The 24,533-nt window shown below is 42.2% G+C and overlaps 2 protein-coding genes and 1 pseudogene across 4 annotated transcripts in view; 2 read left to right on the top strand and 1 right to left on the bottom strand.

The window, feature by feature from the left end:
- Nucleotides 1-7,284, bottom strand: part of LOC120059659 (protein-arginine deiminase type-2-like) — a 30,370-nt gene extending 23,086 nt beyond the window's left edge. The window contains exon 1 of the mRNA XM_039008761.1: nt 7,201-7,284. Coding sequence (XP_038864689.1) covers nt 7,201-7,217 — 17 coding nt within the window. The 5' untranslated portion in view covers nt 7,218-7,284. The remainder of the gene's footprint in view (nt 1-7,200) is intronic.
- Nucleotides 7,285-7,631: 347 nt separating this feature from the next.
- LOC120059626 (leucine-rich repeats and immunoglobulin-like domains protein 2) lies at nt 7,632-24,396 on the top strand. 3 transcript variants are annotated; one of them, XM_039008754.1, is made up of 17 exons: nt 7,632-8,245; nt 9,918-9,992; nt 11,732-11,866; nt 12,120-12,263; nt 12,564-12,707; nt 16,509-16,652; nt 16,911-17,054; nt 17,843-17,923; nt 18,037-18,108; nt 18,310-18,378; nt 18,523-18,686; nt 18,809-19,120; nt 19,296-19,577; nt 19,714-20,412; nt 21,191-21,331; nt 21,520-21,825; nt 22,174-24,396. In XM_039008754.1, the coding sequence occupies exons 1-17, from the start codon at nt 8,061-8,063 to the stop codon at nt 22,404-22,406; spliced, it is 3,330 nt and encodes a 1,109-aa protein (XP_038864682.1). In that variant the 5' UTR covers nt 7,632-8,060; the 3' UTR covers nt 22,407-24,396. The 3 variants fall into 3 exon arrangements, with proteins under 3 accessions (XP_038864682.1, XP_038864686.1, XP_038864687.1); XM_039008758.1 differs by lacking the exons at nt 7,632-8,245; nt 9,918-9,992 and adding an exon at nt 10,768-10,864; XM_039008759.1 differs by lacking the exons at nt 7,632-8,245; nt 9,918-9,992; nt 11,732-11,866 and adding an exon at nt 11,900-11,954.
- LOC120020584 overlaps nt 8,216-24,533 on the top strand; it is a 187,067-nt pseudogene continuing 170,749 nt past the window's right edge.

The following is a 24,533-nucleotide window of genomic DNA, read 5'->3' as shown; positions in this document are numbered from 1 at the left end:
CTGAAAGAATCGTGAATAATGATGAGTGAGAAAGTTACAAAGGCATAAATATCATAACCCCCCATAAATGCTAGCTTCCCCTGTTATTGTAATGGTGAGAGGTTAGCATGTCTTGGGGGTATAATATTTGTGCGTCTGAAACTTTCTCATTCATCATAGATGATTTGGACATGAAGCGTGGAAATGCTAATATAGGTACCATTGGCTTGCATTGGATTTGTGCCGCGAGTGCTAAAATGGTAGCATTTGAAACAATGGCTAGGTAAACAAAACCAAAGCATGGATTGCTGTCATACCTAGTCCATAGACTGCTTACAGGGTAAGGAAACCAAAACAGTGGATTCGGGAAAGAGTGGGACATCATATAAACTGAGACAGTTTAATCCTTGCACATTTATTTCTTAGTCTGACAAAAGACAATCTAAACTATTGTTTCTAAGCTTTTGCAGAGAAACCACATGATAAAAATCATATCACTTGACATAAAAGGGTGCAGAGCAAGCTTCAAACAGGAAGCTCACCCTGCGAAGCACATGGTAAGCTCAGTGACATATTGTAGTTTTTTTCTCAGTTGATGTTAAGATTATAAAACTGTCATTAATAATGCACTGTGCCAAATTGTGATGTAAATGTGCATACTGTGTACTGGTGCATCAAAATACATAATTGCCAATATCAGGTTTACATTTTGTAATTCAGTCATTTTTTGTTGTTGTTCAGCTTTACCAGCCATAGCTAGCTAAAGTAGGACAGCAAGGAGTAGCTAAAGTTTGACAGTCTTATAGGCTTTTTCAACAGAAGAAAGAGATCCAGTTTACGTTAGGGACCCTCTGTACCTAGGTTAGGCGGGGCTCTGGTTTTTGTAGTACTATATTCTTAAAACATTTACTCGTAGTACTGTAATTAGTACTGTTATTTGAGTTAATTCAGAAAAAGTGGGACACTTTTGGCATTTCCATCTTCTGTAACCTCTTCAGACATCAATATAAATATAGGTCTATATAGATCAGATGTTTCTTAATCACACAAAATTGAATTGTCCCTGGGGTACAATTAGGACTATAATAATGGTGTCCCAGTTTATCTAACCTGCTGTCCTAGTCTACCAAATGCGAAGTGAAAATATGGTTTTGACTCAGTGTACACAAATTGATGTGTCATGCCTCCTGTGAATATGTTATACAAACAAAAACTGTTGTGTGTGTGAGTAGGAAACATGAGAATTTCAGAAATGTATCATGTGTTGGCTAATATGTATGTGAGATGGATGTCGAAAGAGGTTACAGAAGACAGGAATGCAAAAAGTTATTCTGAATTCGCCCTATGTAATTTGGAAATTTGGGGGAAGTATCCCTTTATGATGCTTTTGGAACTCGGGGCATGTTCAGCTGGAGTTAAGGTTTTGGATAAAAAATGTGCTATAGAACAAATGTAGCACATTTCAATTTATTTTTAATTTTTATAACCTTTATTTAACTAGGCAAGTCAGTTAAGAACAAATTCTTATTTACAATGACGGCCTACACCTGGCCAAACCTGGACGACGTTGGGCCAATTGTGTGCCGCCCTATGGGAATCCCAATCACGGCCGGTTGTGATACAGCCTGGAATTAAACCAGGGTCTGTAGTGACGCCTCTAGCACTGAGATACAGTGTGAAACTATATCCTCAGCCTTAAACTTCTTCTGGCTGCAAGCCCGACGTCGGTACACTTATGACAACAGCCAGCTCAAGTGCAGGGCGCGAAATTCAAAATATATATATTTTAAATATTTAACTTTCACACATTAACAAGTCCAATACAGCATATGAAAGGTACACATCTTGTGAATCCAGCCAACATGTCCGATTTTTAAAATGTTTTACAGCGAAAACACCACGTATATTTATGTTAGCTCACCACCAAATACAAAAAAGGACAGACATTTTTCACAGCACAGGTAGCATGCACAAAGCCAACCTAACTAACCAAGAACCAACCAAACTAACCAACAAACAACTTCATCAGATGACAGTCTTATAACATGTTATTCAATAAATCTATGTTTTGTTCGAAAAATGTGCATATTTCAGGTATAAATCATAGTTTACATTGCAGCTACAATCAGAAATTGCACCGAAAGCAGACAGAATAATTACAGACACCAACGCCAAATAACGAAATACTCATCATAAAACATTTCTGAAAAATACATAGTGTACAGCAAATGAAAGACAGGCATCTTGTGATTCCAGACAATATTTCCGATTTATCAAGTGTTTTACAGCGAAAACACAATATAGCGTTATATTAGCTTACCACAATAGCCAAAAACACAAGCAATTTCCCAGTAGCAAAAGTTAGCGATCGTAACAAACAAGCAAAAGATATATAATTTTTGACTAACCTTGATTGTCTTCATCAGATGACAGTCCTATAACATCAGGTTATACATACACTTATGTTTTGTTCGAAAATGTGCATATTTAGAGCTGAAATCAATGGTTATACATTCTGCTAACTTAGCTACTTTTTCCCACAACGCCCGGATTTTTTTCAGACACACATATTCTGACCAAATAGCTATTCATAAACATAACTAAAACATACATGTTGTATAGGAAATGATAGATCCATTAGTTCTTAATGAAATCGCAGTGTTAGAATTCTAAAAAATAACTTCATTACGACATCCAGCTTCGGTATAGCTAGAGTACCCAAAAGGTGGGCGCCCACGACTAGTTCACATGTACGACAGATATATGAAATAGCATCATAAAATGTTTCTTACTTTTGCTGATCTTTCATCAGAATGTTGGACAAGGTGTCCTTTGTCAAGAACAGTCGTTGTTTGGATTTAGAACGTCCACTTTCCCTCTTGATTTAGCAAGCGCACTAGCCAAGTGGCGCGAATCTCTCCATCGTAAACAAAGTCAGAGAACGGAACACGGCAAAACTCCCGAAAAAATTTCAATAATCTGATTAAACTACACTGCTCAAAAAAATAAAGGGAACACTTAAACAACACAATGTAACTCCAAGTCAATCACACTTCTGTGAAATCAAACTGTCCACTTAGGAAGCAACACTGATTGACAATAAATTGCACATGCTGTTGTGCAAATGGAATAGACAAAAGGTGGAAATTATAGGCAATTAGCAAGACACCCCCAATAAAGGAGTGATTCTGCAGGTGGTGACCACAGACCACTTCTCAGTTCCTATGCTTCCTGGCTGATGTTTTGGTCACTTTTGAATGCTGGCGGTGCTTTCACTCTAGTGGTAGCATGAGACGGAGTCTACAACCCACACAAGTGGCTCAGGTAGTGCAGCTCATCCAGGATGGCACATCAATGCGAGCTGTGGCAAGAAGGTTTGCTGTGTCTGTCAGCGTAGTGTCCAGAGCATGGAGGCGCTACCAGGAGACAGGCCAGTACATCAGGAGACGTGGAGGAGGCCGTAGGAGGGCAACAACCCAGCAGCAGGACCGCTACCTCCGCCTTTGTGCAAAGAGTAGCACTGCCAGAGCCCTGCAAAATGACCTCCAGCAGGCCACAAATGTGCATGTGTCAGCATATGGTCTCACAAGGGCTCTGAGGATCTCATCTCGGTACCTAATGGCAGTCAGGATACCTCTGGCGAGCACATGGAGGGCTGTGCGGCCCCACAAAGAAATGCCACCCCACACCATGACTGACCCACCGCCAAACCGGTCATGTTGGAGGATGTTGCAGGCAGCAGCGGTCCTGCTGCTGGGTTGTTGCCCTCCTACGGCCTCCTCCACGTCTCCTGATGTACTGGCCTGTCTCCTGGTAGCGCCTCCATGCTCTGGACACTACGCTGACAGACACAGCAAACCTTCTTGCCACAGCTCACATTGATGTGCCATCCTGGATGAGCTGCACTACCTGAGCCACTTGTGTGGGTTGTAGACTCCGTCTCATGTTACCACTAGAGTGAGAGCACCGCCAGCATTCAAAAGTGACCAAAACATCAGCCAGGAAGCATAGGAACTGAGAAGTGGTCTGTGGTCACCACCTGCAGAATCACTCCTTTATTGGGGGTGTCTTGCTAATTGCCTATAATTTCCACCTTTTGTCTATTCCATTTGCACAACAGCATGTGCAATTTATTGTCAATCAGTGTTGCTTCCTAAGTGGACAGTTTGATTTCACAGAAGTGTGATTGACTTGGAGTTACATTGTGTTGTTTAAGTGTTCCCTTTATTTTTTTGAGCAGTGTATATTGAAAAAACATACTTTACGATGATATGGTCACATGTATCAAATAAAATCAAAGCCGGAGATAGTAGTCGCCTATAACGGCAGCTAAACAGAAGGCAATCCCACTGTCCACCTCGCGCTCCCCAGAGTACCGGAAACGGGGGACACGTCATACAAAGAGCTTGTATTCCACTTCAGACCAAGATAAACACTAAATTTCTTCTCTCACAGCCTCTTGACATCCAGGGGAAGGTCTATGAAGTGCACGTATACTCTTACGTATCATGCCCATTTATAGGCAGGAAGAAGAACAGAGCCTCGATTTCAGACTTTCCACTTCCTGGTCAGGAAGTTTGTGCCAAATGAGTTCTGTTTGACTCACAGATATAATTCAAACGGTTTTAGAAACTAGAGAGTGCATTCTATCCAATAGTAATAATAATATGCATATTGTACGAGCAAGAATTGAGTACGAGGCCGTTTGAAATGGGCACCTTTTATCTGGCTACTCAATACTCCCCCTGCAGCCCAAACAGGTTATTAAGTGTCCCTCTTGTATTGCCTCATTAGGTAGCTTTTAAGGTGACATGATCGGCTAAGACGCTTGAGGACTGCGGTCAAGTGTGTTTATGAGGCAGAGGTCCCGAGTTCGTGCCAGGTATGGGCTGCATCGGGAGGAAGTGGTACTTGCTAAGCAAGCAGCATGCCATCCTTTACAGTGGTACCGTGACCTGTATCTACAGTTGCTCTCAGCTCAACGCTGGGGTCACTGTTGAGTAAGTTTGTGGGGTGAATGTAGTAGCACATGGGGATGTGTGAAACGTATTCCTCTCCTGCTTGAATCGCCTCATTAGCTAGCTTTTGAGGTTGCGGATTGGTTAAGATGTCCCGAGTTCATGCCAGGTATGGGCCGAATCGGGAGGGTTACTTGCTAAGCAAAGCAGCGTGATGTCCTTTACACAAACATCCCTCTCTGACATGTAGAATAACAGACTGGTCTCATAGACTAGACGTACAATGGGGCAAAAAAGTATTTAGTCAGCCACCAATTGTGCAAGTTCTCCCACTTAAAAAGATGAGAGAGGCCTGTAATTTTCATCATAGGTACACTTCAACTATGACAGACAAAATGAGAAAAAAAATCCAGAAAATCACATTGTAGGATTTTTAGTGAATTTATTTGCAAATTATGGTGGAAAATAAGTATTTGGTCAATAACAAAAGTTTCTCAATACTTTGTTATATACCCTTTGTTGGCAATGACAGAGGTCAAACGTTTTCTGTAAGTCTTCACAAGGTTTTCACACACTGTTGCTGGTATTTTGGCCCATTCCTCCATGCAGATCTCCTCTAGAGCAGTGATGTTTTGGGGCTGTTTCTGGGCAACATGGACTTTCAACTCCCTCCAAAGATTTTCTATGGGGTTGAGATCTGGAGACTGGCTAGGCCACTCCAGGACCTTGAAATGCTTCTTACGAAGCCACTCCTTCGTTGCCCGGGCGGTGTGTTTGGGATCATTGTCATGCTGAAAGACCCAGCCACGTTTCATCTTCAATGCCCTTGCTGATGGAAGGAGGTTTTCACTCAAAATCTCACGATACATGGCCCCATTCATTCTTTCCTTTACACGGATCAGTCGTCCTGGTCCCTTTGCAGAAAAACAGCCCCAAAGCATGATGTTTCCACCCCCATGCTTCACAGTAGGTATGGTGTTCTTTGGATGCAACTCAGCATTCTTTGTCCTCCAAACACGACGAGTTGAGTTTTTACCAAAAAGTTATATTTTGGTTTCATCTGACCATATGACATTCTCCCAATCTTCTTCTGGATCATCCAAATGCTCTCTAGCAAACTTCAGACGGGCCTGGACATGTACTGGCTTAAGCAGGGGGACACGTCTGGCACTGCAGGATTTGAGTCCCTGGCGGCGTAGTGTGTTACTGATGGTAGGCTTTGTTACTTTGGTCCCAGCTCTCTGCAGGTCATTCACTAGGTCCCCCCGTGTGGTTCTGGGATTTTTGCTCACCGTTCTTGTGATCATTTTGACCCCACGGGGTGAGATCTTGTGTGGAGCCCCAGATCGAGGGAGATTATCAGTGGTCTTGTATGTCTTCCATTTCCTAATAATTGCTCCCACAGTTGATTTCTTCAAACCAAGCTGCTTACCTATTGCAGATTCAGTCTTCCCAGCCTGGTGCAGGTCTACAATTTTGTTTCTGGTGTCCTTTGACAGCTCTTTGGTCTTGGCCATAGTGGAGTTTGGAGTGTGACTGTTTGAGGTTGTGGACATGTGTCTTTTATACTGATAACAAGTTCAAACAGGTGCCATTAATACAGGTAACGAGTGGAGGACAGAGGAGCCTCTTAAAGAAGAAGTTACAGGTCTGTGAGAGCCAGAAATCTTGCTTGTTTGTAGGTGACCAAATACTTATTTTCCACCATAATTTGCAAATAAATTCATTAAAAATCCTACAATGTGATTTTCAGGATTTGTTTTCTTTTCTCATTTTGTCTGTCATATTTGAAGTGTACCTATGATGAAAATTACAGGCCTCTCTCATCTTTTTAAGTGGGAGAATTTGCACAATTGGTGGCTGACTAAATACGTTTTTGCCCCACTGTAACATAGCACACGTAAATCCAGGACACTCAAATTAGTATGTTATGGTTACATAAGATAGGTTACTTATTAAGGCAAACATGAAAGGTATGTAGGTGGGTCTATAATACCTGTCTAGTAACCCAAAGGTTGCATGTTCAAATGTCATGCTAATTATCAACTTTGCAACTACTTAGCATGTTAGCTAAACCTAACCCTCTGATAACCCCTAGAGCTAGCTAATGTTAGCCACAACAAATTCTTAACATATTGTCCGTATTGCAATTCGTAACATGTTTTACGAATTGCAAATCCTAAAATATAAGAAATTGACACAAATGTATACACTCACTCTGGATAAGAGCATCTGCCAAATGACTAAAATGTGAAATACATACCATACAAAAGGTAACATACTCTAAATTTGGTGTCTCGAATTTACATACAGAATAATACTACATGGTCTGAAACCACATTGCGAATAAAGAATCACTGCGGCTCTATTCATGGTTTTCTATCTGCAACGTTCGAGAACGTTTTGCAACTGAATGTGGCCCGGGGCCAGGCCGCTTGAGTTTGCCTTATTATCGGGATAATAATATAGCCCAGCCCAGACTGGTCTACAACTTCTACTTTTGTAAAACATCAAAAATAAATGTGTGCATGACATGACCTCTTTTTATAAAATTAGAGCTTTTGACGTTCTCTCAACCAGTACCTAGCTATTTATTATTGAAAATCGAATCAGTTAAGAGAAAATAATTGAGAAGCATGCATACTGACCAATAGGACAGCTGTAAACATGCTCTAAAGAGGCAGGATTCACTATATTTTATCGCTATTGTTGTTCCTTCGAAACATAATTCGGGATAATCATACTTTGGTAGCTAGATAATTAATATGTTTAGTCAGAACACTTTGCACGATCCACATCTGTTTGATATGAAGTCAAATGAACTTGGTCCGTGGAAACATCGACATTCAGGTTTACTTTAAGAATGCTAGCTGCTAGCCACTTATCTTGGGATTTGTGATGAGATTGGAAGCGGAAGAAAATTCTAAGGGAAAGGAGGAAAAATCTGAGCTGGGCTGCCATGGGCAAGTTGGAAGAAAAACTTTCGCAATGTTATGCGACTCATGTGAAAGAGGGGGTTTATTTTATTAATATGAAGTTATATGAATCGGTTGGTGTTGTCGGTTAGACATTTTATAATTGTCAGAAGCTAACTAGCCTCGTATTGATAGTTAGACTTTTAAAATGGCGGAAGGCTGGCCCATCCCCCCGGCCCTCTTGTTGTTGAGTTTGAGTGCCTGCTGGGCACTGGATTCCTGCCCTGCTCCATGCTCTTGTCCAAGGGGGTCAGACGAAATCCAAATCCTGGATTGCAATAGGAAAAGGTTGTCAGCGGCCCCCCTGGATCCACCTCATGGGATAACTCATCTGTAAGTAGCCCAATATTAGCTAGCCTATCGGTAACAAGTTAGCACCTTTGTTTACAAGCTGCAGTGGCTCCTCAAGCTACCTGGCCTTGGTAGTTTGCTAGCGAGGTGTAACGTTATGTCAAGTTCTTTAGCTAGATATATATGTGGATCGGTGGAGGCTCCTCAGAGGAGTAAGGGGAGGACCATCCTCAGTGAATTTCAGAAAAATAAAAACAGTGAAACAGAAAACGATACAAAATATATGAATGTCACCAAATAATTGATTTAAAACACACTGTTTTGCAATGACGCGCTACAGTAGCCTCAACCGCAATCTCTGGGATAGCACCATGGTGTATGCGGAGGACCGCTAGTTTCCTTTCTCCTCTGGGTACATTGACTTCAATACAAAACGTGAGGCTCATGGTTCATACTCCCTTTCAAAGGCTTATACAGTAACTATGATGACGTCCGGCTCGAACCTATCAGAGCTCTTGTAGCATGAACTGACATGTTGTCCTCTCAAAGGATCAGATATTGAATCTAGTACTGAAAGCATAAGCTAAAGTTAGCTAGTAGCACTGCAGTGCATAAAATGTGGTGAGTAAGTTAGTTGACTCAGAGAGACAATAGTTGAACAGTTTGGAACAAATTAATTGATAAAAAAATGAAGAAGCAAGAGGGAGAGAGCACTAGCTATATTTTGTATTTGCTTAACTTTCACTTACTTAGTTAGCGAAAGCAGCTAGCTCGTTTAGCCTACTCAAACAGAGAGGGGTGCTATGTTAGCTAGCTGGCCAAGGCTATCCAACACTGGAACTCTTCCAAGTCAAGGTAATCTTTTGGTTTTATAAATGTATTGCCACCGGGGCCCGCAGGTATAAACTGCAAAACTCCTTGCTGTTGTAAACTGTACTGCATGATTGTAACGGGTTTACTAACACATTAGTTCTAGTAGTTATGTTGGTTATGACGTTAGCTAATATGATGATGTAGACTGTGTTTAGCAGTTAGGGTATGACGTTTTGGCTTGGAAAGGTTTTTTTCCGCCTGGTCACAGACAGCTGTGTTGTGCACTGAAGTCCACAAGCGAAAGGAAATGGTGAGAGGAGGAGAGCATGTAGATGTCGAATGAATTATACAACTAGCAAAGTGATCATGCTGTTTGTATGTGGCTGCTATGAAGGTGAACTGTGTTTGTGTGATCAATGTATTCAGGTATTCATTACGCAGATTCTCTTGAAAAATGTTTCTTAAACGGAAGCAAACAGAATCAAACGGGGATAAACATACCTGAATTTGTCCAATAGAAACTCTTTAACTGTTTGAACTAATAATTATACCCTAGATCAACTAGATGCATGCAAGTGTGTGCATAGGCGGTATTGAATGTGTCACTCTGTCCTGGATTAGTAATTTCTCTCTCGACCTGTGCACCTACGTTGTAAACTTTAATTCGTAGACTAGGTTGTAGCAACCTCATGATGAGTGTTGTGAAATTGAGTGTCATGAAGTAGCCTAATTCTATTGATGTTACATTGAGCTGGGTGAATGGAATATGAATGACAGGCACTTACCGCCACTGATCTGGATGTGATCATTTTAGTTTTTCTTGTAAAGATGCCAAAGCAGCTGCAAGGTCCACTGAAAGGTGTCTGGAATTCTCTGTAATAACTAATGGAATCTTTTTCAGCACTATGAATCATAATGATCTGACAACTGTTCCATACCTTGGAGAAGTTACCCCAAACATCACAACACTCTCATTGTAAGTCAAACATTTTTCTCCTCCTCTCTGTAAGTTGTGTGATGTGATTCCTAGGTGTCCTGTCGTAGTATGCGTGCCATAGTAGTAATGTGCAGTTCACAAATGACTCTTTTTACTGAGTCATGATTAGTTTTTTTGAGCAACTCCTTCATTGAAGTAGTTTGACCTGCGAGTGCTGGCCACAATGAGTCCTACAGCAGGATTAATACACGCTTCTCCGGCTCAGAGGCTCCAGAGACTTGTTTTGACCACCAACTGTCTGCCATATGCTCGAAGGAAGATATACTGAACAAAAATATAAACGAAACATGTAAAGTGTTGGTCCCATTTTTCATAAACTGAATCATTTCTGGGGTCTTATATTTCATACGCACAAAAGCTTATTTCTCCAAAATTTGGTGCACACATTTGTTTACATCCCTGTTGGTGAGCATTTCTCCTTTGCCAAGATAATCCACCCACCTGACAGGTGTGGCATATCAAGAAGCTGATTAGACAGCATGATCATTACACAGGTGCACCTTGTGCAGGGGACAGTGTGCAGTTTTGTCAAACAACACAATGCCACAGATGTCTCAAATGTTGAGGGAGTGTGCAATTGGCATGCTAACTGCAGGAATGTCCACTAGAGCTGTTGCCAGATAATTTTATGTTCATTTCTCTACCATAAGCCACCTCCAACATTGTTTTAGAGAATCTGGCACTACGTCCAACCGGCCTCACAACCGCAGACCACGTGTTACCACGCCAGCCCAGGACCTCCACATCCAGCTTCTTCACCTACGGGATCGTCTAAGACCGGGCAGCTGATGAAACGGAGGAATATTTCTCTGTAATAAAGCGCCTTTGTGGAGAGAAGCTCGTTCTGATTGGTGAGCCAGGCCCACCAATGCCTGCGCCCCTGCCCAGTCATGTGAAATCTATAGATTAGGGCCTAATACATTCATTTAAATTGACTGATTTCCTTATATGAACTGTGAAATGATTGCATGTTGCATTTATATTTTTGTTCAGTGTAGATCATGAGCATAGAGAAGAAAAATGCATGTTTAGAACTAACAATTAATCGCATGGTGCAAGAATGAATGCAATTAATTGACGGTTATGGACACAGCTTTGTAGAACCAAAACATACACAGCCTCTGCTCAACAAACTTTGGACAGAATTATTTGGAGGGCTGCAGTTCGCCAACGACATTGTTCTTATCACCCTCATCTCAGTCAAGCAATGCATTCCGCCAAGAGTCGTTCACAACCTAGTCCAGTTGCGATCACAACTGGTCTCGACCTCGTTTCTAATGTATCAAGGAATAATCTTATGTGTTTGCATGCTTATCAACAAATGTACGTTGTTTAAAGCACACGTTTTACACGTCTGTCACGAATAACAGCTGCAATAAGCCCCCTATGGTGAACGAGAGGCTTGTAGAATCATGACACGATTTTCAAGTTGTCAGTTCATTGTTCGCATGCTATGGGCATGACTGACTCCAATGAATGAAATGAGTTGAAAGATTTGTTATTTTGACTGAATGAGTTGAAAAGATAAGTCAGTAAAAAGAGCTGAACTTCCCATCACTATGCAATAGGGGAAGTTTCAGAAGAAAGGAATCACCGGCCGGGTAACTTCTGTCCTACCCTGCATTCTTATGCCATGGTTTGGGCATAAATACACATTGATGGTATATTTATGTAGATTCATGTTGATTATTATGTACATTACTGCTCATTGTGCACAGGGTCCACAACCGGATCTCGGAGCTGTGGATGCATCAGCTGCATCCATACATCTCCTTGGAGACACTTGACCTGTCATCTAACTCCATCTCAGAGATCAAGGCTGGAGCCTTCCCACCCATGCAGCTGAAATACTTGTGAGTCCTGACTGTGGCATTTTTTTCCAACTATAGTAGACAACTTCTAAGGAGGGAGGAGATGGTTGTTTCAGCTACAACAAAAAGGGTGTGTTCTACTTTACTTGTTATTGGCTTATTAATGTTGTATTAATGTGACTTCTTAATCCAAAATAAAGACCTTAATGTGTTTGGAATGTATACATGCAGGTGTAATGTAAAAGTAAACTGATCGCCCTTCCTGATTGAATGTTTCTGCATCTCTATCTCCCAGGAATTTAAGCAATAACAAGATCAGTGTCCTTGAACCTGGCTGCTTTGACAACATCTCCAGCTCCCTGCTGGTTCTGAAGCTGAACAGGAACAGAATAACACTGCTACCATACAAAGTGTTCAGGCTTCCCCAGCTGCAGTTCCTGTAAGTTAATGTTCTGCTTCAGTCAAACTATTTCCATAGCAATGATGAGCAGTGTGCAAACCTAATTACCAGACCCTCGCTAGATGGTTGGTTTCTTACATGATTTAGTCTACATATGTTAAGCTTTTGAATGTGTTCAATACTTTTGTATGGGGGACTATCCTTAGTTAAATATATTTTCTTTAAAAAATTTGCATTCGTGATTGTGAATTTTTAGATTTCACAGATTCAGTATGTAGTACTGTTTTATAGTAGTTGAAACAACTTATTCTAAACTGCCTGATTCTGACTCTTCCCTAGGGAATTAAAGCGCAACAAGATCAAGATGGTGGACAGCCTGACCTTCAAAGGGATGGACTTACTGAAATCACTGAAGATGCAGCGGAATGGCATCACAAAGCTGATGGATGGCGCTTTCTTTGGGCTCAACAACATGGAGGAGCTGTGAGTTCTTCTGCCTTTTAGTCTTTTATAAGAAAGATCAGTACAGTATTTGCACAGATAGGAGGAGCCAGATGTCTCACAGGATGTATAAATCTGAAGCATCTGTTCATCAAATATGGTGATAAGAGAAAGTCCAGTGAATATGAATATGGAGCTAGATAATACTTGGCCGACATTCTGCAAATTTTCTCATTTTGAAACGTTTGCTCCCAATTCAGTTTTCTTTCCCAAAACTCCAATCTGTTACAAACAGAGTGCACTAAGTTTAGTGGACTTGACCCTTTGCCAAAGTAAAAAATAGCATTGTTTAGGAGTGTTACAAACGCCAATAGTTTCTCGCTAGATTGTACTTGGTTATGCCCACCTCCTTGCTTGTTCTGCCCACTATGCTTAATTTGCTCCAATTGGAAATGACACCGATGAGATGGTGAGCTCTAAGGGTTGGGTGATATTACGATACAATCGGAAATCAACTATGTTTGACAGACGTTGTCGACGAAAACGTGATGTGACAGACGATAGTTTTTATATATTAAAACTTTTTTTTACATATTTGAACATGTCTGGCACCGCCGTAGTCGGGCAGCGCACAACAGTGCAGCTCGCAGCCAAATGACCTACTTATTCCTATTTGGCAAAAGCCTTTTTCAATAAATATGTAGGTAGACTTAGCCTACTATTTAACATAATGCAAGAGTAGGCCTACAATGTATGTATATTGTAGACGGAGTGGAGAGTGTCAAAAGCTGTGCAAAATGTCAGAACATTTATCTCGCTCACCTTGCCAATGTCGGATGATCATGGGCCTTTTACCACAGACACGCCTTTGTCTGGCTTGTTTTATGAGCTTAATTTCCCTTTTTTTCTCCCAATCTCGATTTTATTTGAATATGACTTGTTGGTCTAAGCATATATTTCATGATCTACTTTCAAATGAATCTAGGAGCCCAGTAAAAGAGTTCTATCTCAGAAATGTTTGTGATTAGCCTAAATATCAACATGATATGGTAATAATGAGGGAGAGAACCAATAATTGCAAGATAGAATAATCGAATGGGAAGTTTAAACAAACCTTATAAGTTTCTGGCCTCCACCTGACCAAAGCTTTAGGAAAAATAAATTGTGTGCCGTCGGAAAATCCTTGTAAACCAAACAGCCAATAATATAGGCCTACACTAAATAAAAAATGTAATTCAATAAAATGTGCAGTAAATGTAACTTGTACACGTTAAACTTCTAAACAGATATTTATATTATTGTGGGATATACATATTTTTAAATGTAGCCTTTTTTATTTATATAACTAGGCAAGTCAGTTAAGAACAAATTCTTATTTACAATGACGGCCTACACCGGCCAAACCTGGACGATGCTGGGCCAATTGTGCGCCACCCTATGGGACTCCCAATCACGGCCGGTTGTGATACAGCCTGGAATTGAACCAGGGTGTCTGTAGTGACGCCTCAAGCACTGAGGTGTTTATTCATATCCTTGAATTGAGCAATGGGCATTTCATTATTTTATTTTTTTCACCTTTATTTAACCAGGTAGGCCAGTTGCAACAAGTACAACTGCGACCTAGCCAAGATAAAGCAAAGCAGTGTGACAAAAACATCAACACAGAGTTACACATAAACAAATGTACAGTCAATAACACAATAGAAAGTCTATGTAAAGTGTGTGCAAATGTAGGGAGGTAAGGCAATAAATAGGCCATGGAGGTAAAATAATTACAATTTAGCATTAATACTGGAGTAGTAGCTGTGCAGATGATGATGTACAAGTAGAGGTACTGGGGTGCAAGAGGATAAGTAACAATATAGGGATGAGGTAGTTGGGTGTGCTATTTACAGATTGGCTGTGTACAGGTACAGTGATCGATCGGTAAGCTGCTCTGACAGCTGATGCTTAAAGTTAGAGAGGGAGATATAAGGCTTCAGTGATTTTTGCAATTTGTTCCAGTCATTGGCAGCAGAGAACTGGAAGGAAAGGCGGTCAAAGGAAGTGTTGGCTTTGGGGATGACCAGTGAAATATACCTGCTGAAGCGCGTGCTACGGGTGGGTGTTGCTATGGTGACCAGTGAGCTGATCACCTGTGGGTGCTCATTACATAAGCTCCCACAGCAGTGCTTTCGATAAGCAGGAACAATAAATAAATGCCGCTTATAAAAAGAATAACCCACATTTGGATGGGCTACAAATGACAATAAATAAAGTAAATAAAATAAGTTCTAAATTAACCACAAATTACAGTGCAAAAAAGTGTAAGGCATACAACAGATATTCTAACCTAGGCTACATTTATTTAAAATAAGAGGCGTCTGTGGATACAGGCTTTGGAAATTAAACAAATTAAAAAGTGCAATGAATAACCATCCAGACTGTTTGTTTTTCTTTTCATTATATGGTAACCTTTCTAAAGGTTTCTGGCAAGGAAAACAAGCCTGTTCACTTTTTCTGGCTTTAATAGATTCTGGACTTGAGTAACAATATTACATGCTATGGGCCTACTGAAAACACGTTAAGACGGAACGCTTTTTCGCACAGATGGAGGTATTTGAGGGCGACGTTGTCCAAGAGTGGAAGTCAACCCTTTTTCCCCCTCCACCATGCCAGTGTGTCATCATCTCCTCCTGTGCTGGCCTGCTATTGCTCACTGAGTGACTGTTTGCTTAGCTCTCCCAAGAAGACTTTCCAGCGACGTCTGCTATGGTGAACAAGCGTACTCGATCTCAGTTGAAATTGTCCGAAATCACCAATGAAAGGGGTCTCGTATCACACTGTAGGCCTACAACGTTTGGTTCCAAATCACCATTCAAAGTTATCGGTACCATATTGATTGGTTTATTTATTTAATTATTTGCACACAAGAAAATACACTATTGGTAAGATGATTTCCACAATGTAGTCTAATGAGCAGAGGTTTATGCTTGACACAGGCTGCATTACAGATTGGTTACTGTGTTGCTAGGCAACACAACGATGCACCCCACCCCCGGGTAAAAAAAAAAAATTGACGATACAATCGTATATCAAGGGTGTTTGGATGGGACGATGTGCATTCCAGACATTGTCCAACCCTAGTGAGCTCAAAGTATTGGGACAGTGACACATTTGTTGTTTTGACTCCAGCACTTTGATACAATGACTGAGGTTAAAGTGCAGACTGTCAGGTTTAATTTTAGGGTATTTTCATCCATATCGGGTGAACAGTTTAGAAATTACAGCACATTTTATACATAGTCCTCCCATTTAAGGGACCACAAGTATTGGAACAAATTAACTTATGTCTATTAAAGTAGTTTGAAGTTTCGTATTTGGTCCCATATTCCTAGAACGTAATGATTGTTGGATGCATTTGCTGTTTGTTTTGGTTGTGTTTCAGATTATTTTGTGTCCAGTAGAAATGAATGGTAAACAATGTATTGTTTCATTTTCTTAATAAGAATATAATCTGTTTCTAAACACTTCTAAATTAATGTGGATGCTACAATGATTACGGATAGTCCTGAATGAATCGTAAATAATGATGAATGAGAAAGTTAGATGCACAAATTTCACCCCCCCCCCCCCCCCAAAAAAAAATACTAACATCGCCTGTTATTGTAAAGGTGAGCGGTTAGCATGTCTTGGGGGTATGATATTTGTGATCTGTAACTTTCTCACACATTATTCCCGATTCATTCAGGACTAACCGTAATCATGGTAGTATCCGCATTAATGTAAAAGTGACTCCAAAATGACACTATATTATTTACCAGTAATTTCTATTGGGCACAAAATAATTGTATGTTTTCTAAGAGAGCTGGAGCACAACAATTTGACGGAGGTCAACAAAGGCTGGCTGTATGGCCTGCACATGCTGCATGTTCTGCGGGTCAACCAGAACACCATCAGCATCATCAGACCAGACGCCTGGGAGTTCTGCCAAAAGCTGGAGGAGCTGTGAGTGTTCTCTTTCTAACCCCAACCCCACTTTTCTCCCACTGTTGGAGACGGGAGTGCGTTAGGGTTTATTGTTACCCTTTTATGAAGCTGAAAGACCAGTATCTATTTGGGACTTGGGGAGGGTGTATTGCAGATAATTTATGTTGATGTTAACACATGGATTTCAGCTCATTCTTAAGGGGCCAAGATGTTTTAGTACAGTATGATTGCAGAAGACTATTGTCCAAGCTTGTCTTCTGGGGATGTCCTCCTTAGAGATCTGTCCTTCAACCACCTCACCCGGTTGGAGGAGACCGCGTTCATTGGACTGGGCCTTCTGGAGAACCTGAACCTAGGAGAGAATACCATCAGCCACCTGGGAGAGGGAGTCTTCAGCAGTCTGGCCAATCTGCGCTCACTGTAAGAACCTCGCACCACTCTATAAAAACCTTTGTTTTTTAATATATCAGATTGGTCCTGTCTTCGTTTTGTTGAATTAGTAGTACCCTAGTGTACTGGTACTCTATTAGACTGTTGTATGGTAGACCACTAAACTGCAGTATAGTAAGTAGAACGTTTATGTTCTCGTCGTCATGTCTTTACATGTAGTATAGAACCCCTCATTCGCATAATTTAGCTTTTAAGACCTCTGAGGCATGAAGAATACCAGAAAGGCTCAATTAACAAAATACTACCTTTTCATCCAAAATCCCTCTGGGAAGTGGAGGAGGGGGAACTAACACATTCATTGACATGCTGAGTTCCAAGAAGGCATTGAGCTGCATAAAGTGGGAGGTCAGGGCTCTGGGTCAGCACACATCCCTGGGCTGTCCGTAGCAGGGGGAATTAGAGAGTTAAGGCCCTTTGAGATCCACCAAGGCATGAGCAAAGAGAAAAAGCGCCCATGACCTGTCCTGTGAACACAAGCCCTCTGTGGGTTTAGAAGGACACATGAACCGTTCAATGCTAAACACAGCCAATTAATCCCCTCATCAGAACTGCAGGAGCACTGAGCTATGACACTCTGGAAAGTATGCCACTTCACATTTGCCAAATGAATCAAATTGGTTTGGACACCCGGAGCAGAAATGAACTTCTATCTGTCTTGTACTGTGTCGTCACCAAGCAATGCAGATCAGGGTGATCTTTGTGCTTCTTATTCTGGGGAAAATATATTTTTTTCTTACATATTTCTGTTTGCGTTTCAGAGACATACGGAATAATGAGATCTCTTGGGCCATTGAGGATTCCATTGGTGTGTTTGTTGGAATGAAGAAGCTGAACACATTGTAAGGCTGTTCTACACCACCGTGCTGCATCTGCATAATATATTACTTTTGTTGCTATGGATACTGATATTGGCAGAATATTTGTTGGCATATTTAATCTGTTTATTCCCCAGGATTCTACAGCGGAACAAGATTAAATCTATCACAAAGGAAGCCTTTGAGAGTCTGGAGGAACTAGAGCACTTGTAAGTACCGCCATAGCCAAGCCACTCTGAGGGATGGTTGGTCTCCATTAAGACGATTCAGCAGCTATCACTTCAAGACCGAGATAGATGTTTCTGATTACCCCAGTGCATCTGTTTTATTGTGCTAGTATCATAAGATGCCGCTTTGATAGTGTCATGGTGCTAGCGAAGCACTTCATTCATATTTATTTTCACCAACAGGGACCTGAGCAAGAATGGGATCATGTCCATCCACCCTGATTCGTTGTCTCACATGAACTTAAAAGTGTTGTGAGTAAGAAGTACTAATTTCTGAGGTGGTGTCTTGGGAGTCCTTGTGGCAGATTTTACAATAATATTTTCTGTATAGAATACATTCACAAATTCAAGAATGATGGAATAATGTGATATTATGACTGTGTGTCCTGTCCTCAGTTTTCTGAACACTAGCAGCCTGCTGTGTGACTGCCAACTGCAATGGCTGGGTCCATGGTTGACTGACAACCGCTTCCTGCAGTCTGTCTCCGCTATGTGTGCTCACCCTGCCAGCCTGCTGGGCCGTAACGTCCTGTCTGTCAGCCTGGAGGAGCTGGTCTGTGGTCAGTCACCTAGCTACCTACCCTGCTTTATCTAGTCTGGACCAGATCTCACGTACTGGGACAATTATCCCATAACTTATTTATTTAATATCATGGCCCCCTCTGTCCACTCTTTCCCACAGATGACTTCCCAAAGCCCCGGATCACTGACCACCCTGAGACCGCCACCGCCCTGCGTGGGAACAATGTGACTCTGAGCTGCCTGGCTTCAAGCAGCAGTGACTCCCCCATGGCCACGGCCTGGAGGAAGGACGGGGAGGTGCTGTACGATGCAGAGGTGCAGAATTACGCCCGCTACCAGGAGGGAAAGCTGTTCTACACCACCGTGCTGCATCTCCTCAACGTCAACTTCACAGACGAGGGACGCTACCAGTGTGTTGTCTCGAACCACTTTGGCTCTAACTACTCCAACAGGGCCAAGCTCACAGTCAATGGTGAATAGACTTTTGGTTTTCTCTCCTAAAGAGTTTTTACTGACTAATATCTGACTTGTTCCTTGGTATTTAGCTGTTGACGTTCGAGCTTGCATGGTTGTTTCGATAGACATCTATTGAAAGCTGTCTTCATCCGTTTCTTAACTTCTTTTTTTTCGTTTTCCCTCTCCCTCAGAGCTGCCGTCCTTTCTGAAGACTCCGATGGACCTGACCATCCGCACGGGCACCATGGCCAGGCTGGAGTGTGCTGCCGAGGGTCACCCATCCCCCCAGATCGCCTGGCAGAAAGACGGGGGCACAGACTTCCCTGCTGCCCGGGAGAGAAGGATGCACGTCATGCCAGACGATGACATCTTCTTCATTGCCAATGTAAAGACGGAGGATATGGGGGTGTACAGCTGCACAGCCCAGAACGCTGCAGGGAGCCTGTCTGCCAACGCTACACTCACTGTGCTAGGTGAGCTTTATTCTTACCTGCCCGGCATAGTTTACTGACCTTAGAGTTTCTTTATGAATCACATCTGTTTATAATTTGATAAATGATCATTGAATGTGAACTACTGTATGTTAAATGTAAATCTCTCTCCTCCCAGAAACTCCGTCCTTCATGCGTCCCCTGAAGGACAGGGCGGTAGCTCGTGGGGAGACGGCAGTGCTCCAGTGTATCGCAGGCGGAAGCCCAGCACCCCGCCTCAACTGGACCAAGGATGACGGGCCCCTGGTCCTCACCGAGCGACACTTCTTCGCCGCCGCCAACCAGCTCCTCATCATCGTGTACGCGGGGTCGGCGGACACAGGGAAGTACACGTGCATCATGTCCAACACGCTGGGCACGGAGCGCGGCCACATCTACCTCAGCGTGTTACCCTCTCCCAACTGTGACACTGCGGGCGGCTACGACCAGGATAGCTGGAACACGGTGGGCATCGTTGTGATCGTGGTGGTCTGCTGCGTGGTGGGCACCTCGCTAGTCTGGGTCATCGTCATCTACCACATGCGAAGGAAGAGCGAGGACTACAGCATCACCAACTCAGACGAGATGAACCTGCCGGTAGACATCCCCAGCTACCTGTCCTCTCAGGGAACGCTGTCTGAGCCTCAGGAGGGATACAGCAACTCTGAAGCAGGGAGCCACCAGCAGCTCTTGCCACCACTGTCCAACGGCTACGTCCACAAGGGAACTGGCTACGTCCACAAGGGAACTGGCTACGTCCACAAGGGAACTGGCTACGTCCACAAGGGAACTGGCTACGTCCACAAGGGAACTGGCTACGTCCACAAGGGAACTGACGGTAACTTTAACTATACTTACTTCCCAGATTCACCATCTGTCTCCTTCATCTGAGGCCCATCTGTTTTTGTACTCAGTCCGACTGTTATTCTGATATTTTTTTTTAGGGGGTAGATCAGCTTTAATATTGCAGATGGATTTTGGGTTATCAATTTAATTGTTTGCATCATTTCTAATCCCCCTTTATTTTTGTGATGATTAAAAAATTATATACTTTTTTCTTTTTCTTCGCCCAACCCTACCATCCCTACCCTGATTGGAGTAAACTAACGGACATTACTTAATGTAGTTAAATATGCATGTATTCCTAATTTCCTCTTTCTACCAATATTGCCCTAAAAATCAATACTTTACCCAAGAGTATAACGATATTTCCCATTGACTGATCGTGGTTTTTCAGATCCCCTAACAATACAGTTTGCAGGTCCATCTGAACTCTGACATTATGACGTTACAACTATTCCTGGACCTGACTCCAAAAGCGAACCACCGATGGACAGAAAAGATTATCTATTGATTCTGTTTCCTCGTGGCAGAGTCTGCACAAGGCTGACTTGTTCAATGACTCATATATTGAGCATTCTTCTTTTTAGCAAGTATTTAATGTAATGGCTGGAAATGAATGGATTGATGTCAATTATTGTTTTTATATATCAGTTCATAGATCTGTTCCCAACTAACTTGAACTTGTTCTGAATTTTAAATGACGGGTCAACTATTGCACCTGACCAGTGAAAAGAAGGTTGAGTGAGTCACCATCCTGTTTGTATGTTGTCCAGGTGTGTGCTACAGTGACACAGGCAGCGAGGTGGACACCGAGGCCAACGGGATGCTGCACTGCCGTGTGGGCTCTCTGTTCACGGGACAAAGCAGCTTCCATCCTGGGCAGCCCTGCGAGGGACTGGCTGGGGTGTCGACAGGTCGGTTTAGTTATGAGAACCAACAAACAACTTATTAATCTCTTGTATGTATCCTCTTAAATGCACAGATGAACAATGGCTTTTTCATCACACTTTGTTGAAAGGCTTTGTTGAAAGGTCTATGTCTCCATCAGATAGTGGGGTTTGTTATAGAGCAAGAGTTTGATGAAATAGATTGTCCTCAACAGGTGGTGCAGGGCCGCTGGTCATCTGCTCGGACTGCTACGACAACGCTAACATGTACTCTCGGACCCGGGAGTACTATGCCTGCCTGGCCGAGGATGACCCCCTGGACAAGGGTCTCTCTGGCATCATAGCCCACCTTCCCAAGGAGCCCTATGGGGAGCAGCGAGGCCAGCATGAGGACACAGCCCTGGAGAGCCTCATCAACAACCAGGACTCCTCAGTCTTCCTCACCAGCCACAACTCCTCAGTCTTCCTCACCAAGAGGCTGAGCAAAGCCCTCTGGCCCCCAGAACAACACTACAGCACCGGTGAGAGATCAGCTACAGACTGTCTGACAGACCTTAGTGGCATGCATGTCAACAGTGAGCTCACAGAGATATGTTTGGAAAGTGATCTCACAGACCTGTTATCTAACAGTGACCTCAGACATACTGTGAACTGACAACGAACTGACAGACATGAATTCTAAACCGTGAGCTCGCAGACTTTCAGACACCGACACGTTCAAGTTTATGAGCTCCTCTTTATGGATGCAAATCCTTTCTGTTGAGTAATGTAAGCATTTCACTGTAAGGTCTACCTATACCTGTTGTATTTGGCGCATGTGACAAATACAATTACATTTTTTTGATTTGATGTCTGTTTGGTCTCTGCAGATGTTCCCCCCAGGTCGTTTTGGGGCGAAGGGGAGGACTTGTCTACAGTGCCCCAACCAGGTCTGTCACAGCAGCCAGTGACGCTGCACCCAACTCCCTATGCATCTTCAGTTGCTGAGGGAGGGGAGGAGAGGAGTGTGGAGGTGGAGCTCTCCCTTCCCCAGAGCACACAGTACCACAGAAGTGCCTCTTATAGGACTACGTCTCAGGAGCACATCCAAGCCCCCACATAAAGCTCTGCCCCCTTCCCTATACACACTGCCATCCTCTCTCACTGGGTCCTCTTCTTTAGCCACTACCTCCAAAAAGACCACTCTGACAAAAATGCTTTCATGTATATTTAGATTATTTCAGTCACGCAGAGAATATTTGCTCCTATGATTTTGAAAAAGGACCATATCTAGGGCTTGAGAACTGAACAGGTGAATGACGCCCCCTGATTCCCTCCACCTCCCCTTCCTCCCTCTCATTCTAGAGGAAGCTATGAATGTATGTGTCAAAGAGCCATGTTGGATGCTGCCATTTTGACTTTTAAGATGTCAGACATTTGAACGTGCTCTCACGACATACTGTCTGGAAGGTGGAATGGCAGCAGTGTTGATGGATGCCCCAGTTGTTGTGCTTTTTGCTTGCAGATGCCACATTCTTGGTAAAGTCTTGTTGGAGCAACCTTAGTGATTTAATTTAAAAGTCCAGGACATAGCTTCCTCACGTCCAGGACTAGAGGGGTCAAAGAGACCCCAGTTGTTTCTTGTTCAGCAGTGAGTGGTACATACCTATAGGATCACTGAATGAATCCCTCCTCTAGCCATCTGTATTGAATGTAATCGTCTACTATTATGCAAACCCAGAGACAATGGCCCTAGTTGTGTGTGTGAGATATAATTTTCCGCTATTATCTATGTCTCTTAAGCTAAGATTGTTTTGCCTTGGGTCAAATAGAGGCAGTCGTAATAGAGGCAGTCGTTGCTCATGTTTTTTTTTTATGAAAACACACTATCCAAGCAAAGAAAATATTGGGTATTGCACATAATTTTGACAATCATGGTTCAGGTGGCCTTTTTTTAATGGCCATCTTTCAGATGGTTTTCAACAGGCATTCTCAGTAACCCTCCATCAGGTAACCCTATGGTTTCTAATCACATATGCACTGATCATCATTTCCTCTCAAAAGGTTATTTTACAGGCACTTACCTCATACTTGGTGTGTTTTATTATGCAGTATGCCATTTTAGATTCCTAATTGATAATATATGCCTTTACCCCCAATTTCATCAACCCTAGATACTGGCCAGATTTAACCTTGGGACTGTGAAGAATGTATTGTATGGATTTAAACATTTGTCTTTTCACAACTACATCCCTCAAACCCTAAGAAGGTAGTTGGAATTATTTTTGTCCTGACCTGCAGTAAGTTAGATTTGTTTTTTTGTGTGTATGTCAGAATGTTTGTAGTCACTCCAGGGTGATTCCTAACTTGACTTCTGCAACATTGTGGAAAGCATGTAGATCTCAAGTCAGGATTTGGCCCAAAATGTTGGTACAAATTTAATCTAGCTAAAACCAAGTTGTTTAATAAGGGTTGTCTTTCATTTAAATCACACCTGTTTCCTTTGCTCAAATAAAATAACAATCATTTTGGCAATGGAACATAGATACTTCAGAATAAGATGTAGATGTGTGAAGGCTATACAAACAAAGATACTACATGAACATTGCCCTGACAGGTTTGGTTGAATCTGTCCTTTAGTCATTCTTTTTCACCTTTTGAAATCTCACAATTATTGCACTTCCGATTCAGCAAAACATGATTGCATTTCCTCTCTCGTGCACACTTTCATTGCTGGTTTCTTTTACATGTATGTAAACTACTATGCTTTTATTCCTGCCTCTACCATGTTGACAGTTATACATCTCCATGTAGGATTGTTTCTTATGTTACACAATGCATTCATGCTAAAATCGTAGCTTTTTGATAAGACTTTGCTTGATAATGCATCTGGTACATTTTTGTATTTTGAGTTTGATCAAAAAGGACTCCTTTTGTCAATGTTGCAGTTGGTCTCAAACTGTTCTTTGTCTCTGGTACGTGACTTACCAAATTTGCACATGATTCTTGTACACAATTGATTTTTGTTGTGGCTTCTTTTCAAAAGTCCATGGTTTTGAAGTTCTATAAACCAGGTCATCCCCTGTATACCAAAATAAATAATTCCAACCCCATGCCACTGGATTCAATATTGGCATGAATAGAGCTAATACACAGATTGCATTTTCTGCTGGATAATTAAAGCATTTCAATTCAAGGTAGTAATTGTTGCCGATAGCTTAATCACTTTTTCCCCCTTTTTAACGCACTC

Source organism: Salvelinus namaycush, chromosome 2, assembly GCF_016432855.1.
Source record: "Salvelinus namaycush isolate Seneca chromosome 2, SaNama_1.0, whole genome shotgun sequence".
In the NCBI taxonomy this organism is placed as follows: domain Eukaryota; kingdom Metazoa; phylum Chordata; class Actinopteri; order Salmoniformes; family Salmonidae; genus Salvelinus; species Salvelinus namaycush.
This window is presented reverse-complemented; position numbering and strand designations above follow the sequence as displayed.

What these genes read in the sequence shown, in the direction of transcription:
- LOC120059626 (XM_039008754.1), top strand. Translation starts at nt 8,061, where the DNA reads ATGGCGGAAGGCTGGCCCATCCCCCCGGCCCTCTTGTTGTTGAGTTTG. An exon ending in CTTCCCCAGCTGCAGTTCCT is followed by an intron (nt 12,264 to 12,563) that starts GTAAGTTAATGT and finishes ACTCTTCCCTAG; the next exon opens with GGAATTAAAGCGCAACAAGA. An exon ending in ATGAAGAAGCTGAACACATT is followed by an intron (nt 17,924 to 18,036) that starts GTAAGGCTGTTC and finishes TTTATTCCCCAG; the next exon opens with GATTCTACAGCGGAACAAGA.